General features: G+C 41.8%; 1 protein-coding gene across 4 annotated transcripts in view; it reads right to left on the minus strand.

The window, feature by feature from the left end:
- The window catches only part of fndc5a (fibronectin type III domain containing 5a), a 38,891-nt gene extending 30,666 nt beyond the window's left edge, over positions 1 to 8,225 (minus strand). The window contains exon 1 of one of the 4 annotated variants that reach the window (XR_001573807.3): positions 7,169 to 7,769. Coding sequence is in view for 2 of the 4 variants with exons in the window: in XM_070546817.1 (XP_070402918.1) it covers positions 7,169 to 7,226 (58 nt within the window). In the remaining 2 variants the exon portion in view is untranslated. Of the gene's footprint in view, positions 1 to 7,168; positions 7,780 to 8,085 lie in introns of those variants that run through there. The other 3 variants (XM_054741478.2, XM_070546817.1, XM_015970447.3) reach the window with 3 other exon arrangements.
- Between the last annotated feature and the right edge of the window lie 1,566 nt (positions 8,226 to 9,791).

The following is a 9,791-nucleotide window of genomic DNA, read 5'->3' on the forward strand; positions in this document are numbered from 1 at the left end:
TGTTTCATATCCATATGGCTGCTGGATTGTCAGTTTGTCTCCTTTCAAAACAAATAAGGAGGGACGTAAGTACTGTTTACCATCAGCAAGTGTGGGGGTGCCGTGTCTCCTGTGAGCTAATGCTGCAGCACAGACAATTGTTAATTTGATGACAGACATCAAAAAAGCTCCAGTTGTTTAACCCTCCCGCTGTCTTTATGGCTCTGACCCCACAAGGAAAGTCGACCATTCAGCAGGACTGATGGTTTATCCCTTGAGGTCCACGTGGCAGGGGTGAGGTGGTGCTCACTCCTCACCCCTGCCACAGGGACCCAAGGGATAAACCATCAATCCTGCTCAATGGTCAACCTTCCTTGTGGGGTCACACCCATTAGGAGGGTTTAAGTGGTTGGAGTAACCACATTTTATCACAGGAAGTCATTTTTACTTTATTTCTACATGATGCACCTTTAAAGCAGACAAAATTGTCACGTTGCGAGTCGGGGGGAGGTTAGGACCCAAGAAGCAGAACCAGGGAGACACGAGGCAGGAGTTGGAATAAACGTAAAAATCCTTTATAAGGCGCGATTGTCCAAAAGTAAATCCAATAGGGTTGGAAGCCAAAACCAAAAATCCAAAAATCCTGATGCGCAAATCCTAGAGACCTAGAGACAAAGTGCTCCTTTAAAGAGCAGACCTGGACATATCCAAAAACCAAGAGACCACGAGAGGGAGCGAGCCAACGCTGACACAAACAATGGAACGGCAAACACAGAAAGACAGGACAGGGTTTTATATTCAGGGGCTGGGTGATTAGGAGGATTGGTCACAGGTGGTGCTGATAACCAAGAGGAGCAGAACGGGGCAGGTGAGGAAAACCCCAACTGAAGCCTGTTAAACAAAGCTAGTGAACTAAATAACTTAAAACACTGTTGAAATAAGACACTGGAGAACTGAAGATAATAAAACTAATGATCTAGGGGTAATAAAACAAGAAACACCGGAAGACAGGGGAGGATGATACCTAAAGGGAGAAACAAACTAGACAATCTACAAGAACAGAAAACTAATGATAAGAAAAGTGACTAAGGGAAACGTGGAGAGAACCTGGAGAGAACCTGGAGGGGGGCTGGGGAACCACAAGGAGACACATGAGGGAGACGCAGAACTCAGGCCTAGTCCACACGTAGCCGTTTTTTTTAAAACGAATATCTGCCCCTCCAAAAACTTGCATCCACACCACCTCGTTTAATAAAAACAACTCTGTCCACACGTACCCGGATAAATACGTTGTTAAGGACATGCCAGACCTGCAGGTGGCAGTACTTCCCCCGTTCTTAACCTCGTCCTTCATCTGTGGTCTTCCACAAGGAGCAGTAATTCCGCTTGCAAAAACAAACAAGCAAAAAGCGCTTGGACAATTGATAAAGCGAGCGCAGCTCTGAGGGCATCCATGATGCCGGCTAGTGTAAACACGGGTCGCACACGTGATGTCAGCATTTTTTGTCACGGAAAGTGACGTTGCGGAGCTTAAAACTCCAGTTTTGTCTGTCCACACGCAGACACCCAAAACGGAGAAAACGCAGATCTTCACTTTGGCCGGAGTTTTTAAAAAGATCCGTTTTCGTGTGAAAAAACTCCGTTTTCGTATGGATGACAGGCCAAAACGTAGAAAAATATCTACGTTTTGGCAGATCCCTGGCTACGTGTGGACAGGGCCTAAAACCTGTTAAACAAAGCTAGTGAACTAAATAACTTAAAATACTGTTGAAATAAGACACTGGAGAACTAAAGATAATAAAACTAATGATCTAGGGCTAATAAAACCAGAAACACTGGAAGACAGGGGAGGATGATACCTAAAGGGAGAAACAAACTAGACAATCTACAATGACAGAAAACTAATGATAAGAAAAGTGAGTAAGGGAAACATGAGGGGAAACCTGGAGAGAACCTGGAGGGGGGCTGGGGAACCACAGGTAGGCACATGAGGGAGACAAACTCAGACCATGACAAAAATCTCTGGATTTGATTTTGTACTTTCTAATTTTATTTTGAGTCCCACTTTTCTAAAATGCAATCCCCCAGTGACCATCTGTGGCTTCTTGTGCTACAACGTTATCTTCAGTTCAGAGAGTTTGGTCTCTCATTTATATCTGTATTATTTTCATATATAAAGATCAGAACTCTAAAGTCAAAAAGTAGAAAACTTGACTGGAATGAAGCAAGACTTTCTTTTCTTCATAAAATAACTGGGAGAGACGATAATTTACATTTTTACTGCACCTTCATTTCATGTAGAAAATAGAAACTGGACAAAAACTGAAGCTAAATAGAAGGTTTACCTGCACAATAATTAACTAATGCAATAATAATAATAATAAAGTTGATCAAACAAATATTCTGAACCCTAAAGGACTTCGTGAAAAGTGAAGATACTGAATCATTTTCATAAAAGTTCATGTTTCATGCAGATCTTAACAACTAGGGACAAAATAGAGCATCAGAATCTATGTATTTCAAAAATGAATGGACTCAAAACTAATTTTGTAAACTAAAAAGTAATTTTCTTCTAAAAAACCCAAATCAGATGGTGTTGTTTCATCAAAGGAGTGAATTCTGCAGGTCCATCTGCTCCAAACGGCACACAGCAGCTCAGATTTGGACAAATACAGAAAAAAAACACATCTGCAATGAGATTTAAAACCACCGGTACTCATTTTTCAAATGAAATGTTTTTCAGCTGTAATAAATCTGCCATCGTAAATACGCTGTCACAATTAGGAAAACATTCAACAGTTTTTCAGACTGAACATTTAACCCGCCCAGTGTTATTAAATGTGAAGGGACAATTAAATGAAATGATTTTCCTTATTTAGCTTGATTTGCACAAACAAGCCACCCAATGACATCAATGCAGAGCTGACAGCCTAATCAAAGGGTTGGAGTTTACTGTGAATGGAGTTTCTGTCTTCGTCTGACAGGAGACAGATGGTGAAATTAATCACTGCTCACTGCTCTGAAGGTGAAAGCAAACACCTTCACATTCATGCTATTAATTTCCCTCCTAATGACAGCTCAGATTCCACCAGAACACCAGACAGGACCGACCGCGTCAGCGCAGCGTCGCTGCCACGTCAGTCTGTTTGTATCGCCGCCTCTCTCTCCCACAGGCCTCATGTCCACATGATGGCACCATTCTGTCCTCTGATTCCCAACTTGACCCAGAAAAGAGGAAAAAAGGGACAACCAGATATTCCTGAATGAGCATCTTCAAGCAAAACAAAACTAGATCCGTCTAAATGACCTTCTTTGTTTTTGCTTTTGCTCCAGCTGCTGGGCTGAAGCCCAGTGCTGCTGCCACATCTTAAAGATTTAACACATTTGAGCCCTCGCTGTTAACCACAAGGCCGCTGCTCTTTTCATCTGCTGCTTACTAAGCCACCGGCGAGCTCTCAGGGAGCTCAAAGAGGCTTTATGAAGTGAAGGAGGGAGTTGCACAGTGCCAGAGGAAAGAACAGCAGCAGGTTGATGCAAACACTTAGCTGCACTCCTGCTGCAGGAAGACCGTGAGAAAAAAATCACCTCCTCTTCTTCAAATCGACTTGTCAGGCGATGATTAATATGTGACAGGGTCTGAGTATTACTGACACGTTGTGGTTTTATATCCCCTGGTAGCGTTTAGAGTTTACAAAAATGTGTGATTTTAGGCCACATTTTCAACAACAAACGGACCGAACCTCATTAGAACACAGTCAGTAAACTGCTCGCAGCACAAATAAATGTGTCCCACACATCTGAGGGTTCACAAAGACGATTCAAGACTGGAATCAGGACGCTGCTGCAGAAACACAGCAGGTTGAAAGGAAACAGATTTGAACAGAACCAGGCCAGCACGGTTTCATTTAGACTCCTAAAATGCACCACAAAAAAAAAAAAAAAAAACGAATAAATAAAAATAAACACAACATAAAAACCTGTTTCTGATTTGTGACTGAACACGAGGAGTCCTGCTCGTCCTCGGACATCAGTAGTGCACCTCTCTGTCCAACAACAATCATTTTGAGCACGGTGAATCTGATTGAGTAGAAACAAGAACATCTGAGACCTGATTTCATTTTTCAGACGAATCATTTTGCAAAATGCACAAATGCATCCATAAAATGAGTATTTGTGACAATCAGTTACAAAAAGAGCAGGACATTTCTGATTGGACATCTGCACGACTGTTTAGAGCGAGAGATAGAAGACGAGTTGTTTTTCCAATCCGTCTCATGGAGCTGCAGCTTATAACTTCCCTGCAGATGCTTGATGCCTCAGCGTTTGACACATAATGAACTGCTCCCACTTGGCAGAGGGTTTATCACTTGGCAGGTGACTGCCAAAATTTTCCAACATTTTTGGGGCTCGTAGCACAAAAAAATGACCTCAGATAAGAATAAACTGTTTGTTTTTACTTTGTTTGTTGACTGAGTTGTAATCTTGTGCTCTAGAAACTCAGGACGTTCAGGAAAAGCCACACCTGTAAGGAGTTATGTTTTCGTTAAGCTTATTTACATTTGAAACTCAAACATCACTTATCCCGTGGATCAACCTGCTGTTTCAGAGTCACTGTTAGAAGCATCACCATGGTGTTAATTTAGGGTTCCATCAAACCTTACTTCTCCACTCCATTTCTGGTTTTGCTCTTGCTGGTGTCCAAATCCTCAAAGTAAAGCTCCAGACAGCAAAAACAATCGGGTTGTCTCTGAATGAAAGATTTCTGATTTATTTAGAGCATTCCAGAATTCAATCTTGTCCCGCTAAATGAAACGTCATCCTTCAGATGTTGCAGTTTGTCACTTTTTGACATTTTTTAGAAGAAATACGTTAAATTTAGCAGAGATTTAGGTACAGTAAATAAATAATTAATTTTCACAGGAAATGCTACATCTTCAAATGCACGAGTTTCATAAATAAAACAAACATGTAGCAGATATTGTGTCACATATGTTGATGAGATTGTGGGAAATTATAGGAATGAGCCCAATTTTCACTCCTGCACAGCTTTAGTCCTGTTTATCGATACTTTAAATGGTTTGATCCTCCATGGTCCACTGTTTGTTTTTAATGAGATCATTTGGTTGTTACTCACACGCACGCACGCACACACACATGCACGCACGCACGCACGCGGGCGCGCGCACGCACGCACACACACACACACATTTAGCTCATTTCCTGCTTGTTGATTGCTTTTGCTCTCCTCTCTCCCACCACACCTGGTTCTTATTTGTCTCACCTGCCTGGTTTTGGTTTATTAGTGAATGCAATCCCATCTTTTTTTTGTTGTTGCTAGCCAGATTTGTACTTTTTTTTTCTTTTTGTCTTCCCAGCTCTCCCATTAGCCCAGTTTTGAAATGAGCTCCAGTCCAGTCTGCTTTTATTCTTCCATGCTGCTCGTGCTGAACCGTCTGTTTTGACCACGTTAGTAAAAACATCTCCTTGGGGTTTGGATCCTTTTCTTCTTGGCCATGGATTACGTCAGAGTTCGTGAGCAACTTATTAAAGTAAAGTTTTCAAACAATGATAATTGTAAACAAAATAAAGACGATGCATGAGACCTGTCTAACGGAAAGAGAAGAAACCAGATTTAGGTTCTAGGATCACAAACATCAGCAAGCTGTCACGAGCCATAACATTAAGACCACCAGAAAAATTGCTCATCCTCTTAATGGAATCCACATTTCTTCAATCCAGTAATAAATTGGTCTCCAAATCTCCTCTCAGAATCTTTGATATTTAGAGAACATATATATATTTCCACAACCCTCACAGTACCTAAGATACCACAAAATCAGTCCAGACCATTGATTTCCTAAATCCTCCTCTGAAAGTTAAACATTTTTCTTTCATGTTTCAGCTTAGAGGTTAACGTTGCAACCCTACATTTACTAATTTGGAGGCAACATAATGATTTAGGTCATTAAACTCTAATCTGGGCATTTAAATGTATTCTTTCCAGTCTGTAACTTCTCCGTCATTCACCTGGAGATATCCTGCAGCTGAAAACCACTTTGTTTCAGTTTTAACCATATGATCACACCCCTAGAATTAAACCTCTTATATTATTCAGCCTATGCATGATAATGCAGGCAAAATAACAGATAAACAAGTCAACATTGATAACAACTGTTGGCTTTGGTGCAGGATTTGCATAGTAACATGTCAATAAAGGATTTACACCTGCAGTTATGAAGGGTTTTTGTATTCTTTGAATCATTCAAGTGTCCCCCATATATTATTTGTAAGATAATAAAATAATTAATATATCAGTGCAACTGTGTCAGCAAAGTGATCATTTATCGTTTATAAATGTCCCATTGAAATTATTTAGTTGATGATTTTTCCAAAATTGTTTTAACTTTTTATATTAAAGCTCATAAAATTAATTTGTATTCCTTACAAAAAAGAAATGCTGATTTCAGCAACACACTCTTAAAGAATCAAAAAAGATGACTGTTGTGGGTGCGAGAGAAATAACACAAGATGGAGAAAGAGTGTGCAATTAAATTACTTGTGTCAATAAATGGTGTAAGTGTGTGTGTGAGAGCAGCAGCACGGTGATCCATCATCTGCGGTAAGGCTGTGAAGTGGGAGGTTGCTGAGCCAAGCAAAGGTGCATGATGATGGCAGGAGTGTGTCTGGAAAGAAGGGTGGCTCTTCATCTCTGTGAACAGTCTGGAGCTCTGAGAAACATGTTTTATGAATGCATGCCCATGTTGAGAAAACTAGCACTCAGCATGCATCAGTGGTGTTTCTGTAAATCTGTGATGAGACAGAGGCAGCTGTCACTCCTCAGCTGACCGGTGGGAGTTCATTAGAGTCCCACTTGGATTCAGAAGGTCTGGTGATGATCATTATTTGAGTAATTTTCCCTCAAAATGCTGTTTTTCTGCTGTTTTCTTACAGATTAGAGATTTTTGCCTGTTTGGTTCTCACACACACACACACACACACACACACACACACACACACACGCACACGCACACGCACACACACACGCTTGGAAATCACCGATTGAAAGACCTGCATGGTGAGTTCAATCAGGCAGGAAATGACTACTCAGGTGTTCAGACGTGGCCAGGTCATAATTGTAAATGAGAACATGTAAAATTAAGGTTTAAGACATCCCTAAACACAAACTTACCCGCCAGGACTCGAGAGACACCAAGGCAGCTAACAACGAGCAGAAAAATTCTCTCCATGTTTCAAAAGCTCGAACGACGTGCGGTCCCATTTACTCAGGCCGGTGGGTGCTGCTGCTGCTCGGCATTCGCGTTAGTTCATGCGAGTCATCTGCGACTGGGAAAAAGGGGCGTCTGATCAGCACCTCGGACAGCGCCACTCCACATTCAACAGTCCCGTTTGTCTTCGAATCCAGCGAGCGTCTGCTCAACGCTTCAGCACCACGGACAGCGCCGCTCCGCTCCACAAAGCCAGCAAGCGTCTGATCAACGCTTCAGCACCACGGACAGCGCCGCTTCGCTCCACAGAGCCAGCGAGCGTTTGATCAGCACCAAGGACAGCGCCACTTCGTTCTACAGCCTCCAGAGCCAGTGATCATCATCATCATCATCATCATCATCATCATCATCAAATGCGCCGTTCACATGCCTTCAAATGTGCTCTGGAACCCGCCCCTGCTCAGCACCACTGGGCTGCTGCAGACAGACTGAAACGTGCAGGCTCCTGCCTACTATTACAAGGACTCCTGACAGGGCAGAGTCAGGTGGAGGCACCAACAACATATGTATTTTACAATCAAAAAACAATCAGAGTGAACAAAACTTTAGAAATTTTCAAATAAAAGAGATATGAAAAGAAAAACTAATTTTCTTCCAGGCTTCTATCAAGCAGCATTACGACCGAACACAGCCCGCTTACTGAGCTCAGAGTCATCGCTGCCCACTCATCAGTTTAACATGCATGCAACACAGCTCCACACAAACACTTTTCTCCTCTTCACAAACAGCTGAGCTGACCCCCCCCCCCCCCCCCCCCCAACTTCTCCTTCAGCTCACAGTTGTATCTCCAGCAGATGCACTGGTGTGTGGAGCCAAGTACCTGACAGGGACCCTGCAGTGTGTTCCGGGATGGTCGTGTGTCCCAAGCCGCTGTCCCCTGGCTGTGTCCCTGAGAAGTGTTTTCTTTACTCCGCTGTGCACCTCGGCTCATGCCTGGCTACCTCTGACGTGCTTCAGGGGTACACTGTGGGTGGTGGAGGGGTTATTGTTCTATGTCTTTCTGCACACTTCACTCTCTACCCCCCTCATGTGCTTCAGATGGAGAGCGACAATCTGTAAGGACATGACATTATTGTCCTCCATAAGGTGCACGCTTTGTGCCAATGAAGCATTTAAGAAGATGGACGATTTGCATAAGTTCAAAGAGTTTATAGTGCCTATCAAATAAAATGATACAAGCATGCTTAAACTATTTGGCTCTATTTTCTTCACCGTCAGCAGAAACTGTTGTCTCAAACTTGAATGAGCATTTATCCAGGCAGTGTCTGTCTTTGCTCCACTTTTCCCAACATGTGATTTTATTAATTTGACTGGTGCTCCTCCTCACCAAAGGAGTCGGCTGAGGTGGTGGTCACCTCCCTGTAGGGGATTCTGAAAAGTTTGAAAAGATGGCGACATGATGCTGTTACCTGCTTATATTAATAATCATTTTCAGTCTGGCTTGTATTAGAACAACATTTCCCAAATGGTATTCTGACTTTCAACTGGGATGTATCTAACTTGGTCAGTTCCTGAAATGAAATCGAATCTTGAAGGCAAATAAAAGAAAGCTTAGGAACAAAAACCCACAAGTGAAAATTGGTAACCAACAAATCAATTTCCCTCTGGGATTAATAAAGTTTCTTTGAATTGAATTGAATTACTGCTTTTAAAAAAACATTTTATTTTGTGTCTGGAGAAAATTTAAGAGAAGTAAACGATCTTGTGCAGCTTGCAAGAGGTCTAGTTTAGAGGAAGCCCCCTTATGGGTCAAATTTACTTTTTCTTGGAATAGCAGACGTAGCGCAAAATGGAAAGAAACAAAAACAGTCTCCTAAAGTTAAATCTCAATTCTGTCCCATTTGTCATTACTGACATTTTGCACTTTTCCTGTCCTCCTATGTGACTTGCTGTTTTATGGTTGAGATGCTGGAGAGACGTTGGGGTAAAACCAGACAGCCAGAGGGAGTTCACTGGAAGCAAATATCTTCATTTCCTATACAGTAAACATTCTCCTGATCCATTTTTGGACATGCTCCAGTCCTTCCATATGGAATTCTGAAAGTGAAACACAGTCTGCCAAACATTTAGTGAAAGTAAAGCTAACAGTCAGCATCTGAATCTACTAAGATGGTGAAATGATTTAATGTTCTTCATCTTCTCCTTTTTACTTAATCTATCTTAATGATTAAAGTCCACATTCTCCACAATAGATTTTTGTTTATTATTAAAATATTTCTTTCACTAAACCGAGGCTTCTCATTTCTGACTTGTCCTTCAGATGTTCTAATTATTCTGGGATTTAAAAGGACAAGAGACACAATCTCCTAAACATGACTGAAAAAGAGCCACCAGCTCAGATAAATGTGTTCATCTCAGATCCTCACGCTGCCATCAGAAATCTCTCAAAGTTCTGCGCCAACAGAAAGTTAATGGTCTTTAAATTCAGCTTTGAGCGTACACATAAAGGATTCAGCTAGAGCAAGTCATTTGCTCCTAAAAGTTGGCCTCTTTGAATCTTTACATTCCTTGCCGTTAAACGGAGAT

This window comes from Nothobranchius furzeri, chromosome 18, assembly GCF_043380555.1.
Source record: "Nothobranchius furzeri strain GRZ-AD chromosome 18, NfurGRZ-RIMD1, whole genome shotgun sequence".
Taxonomy (NCBI): Eukaryota; Metazoa; Chordata; class Actinopteri; order Cyprinodontiformes; family Nothobranchiidae; genus Nothobranchius; species Nothobranchius furzeri.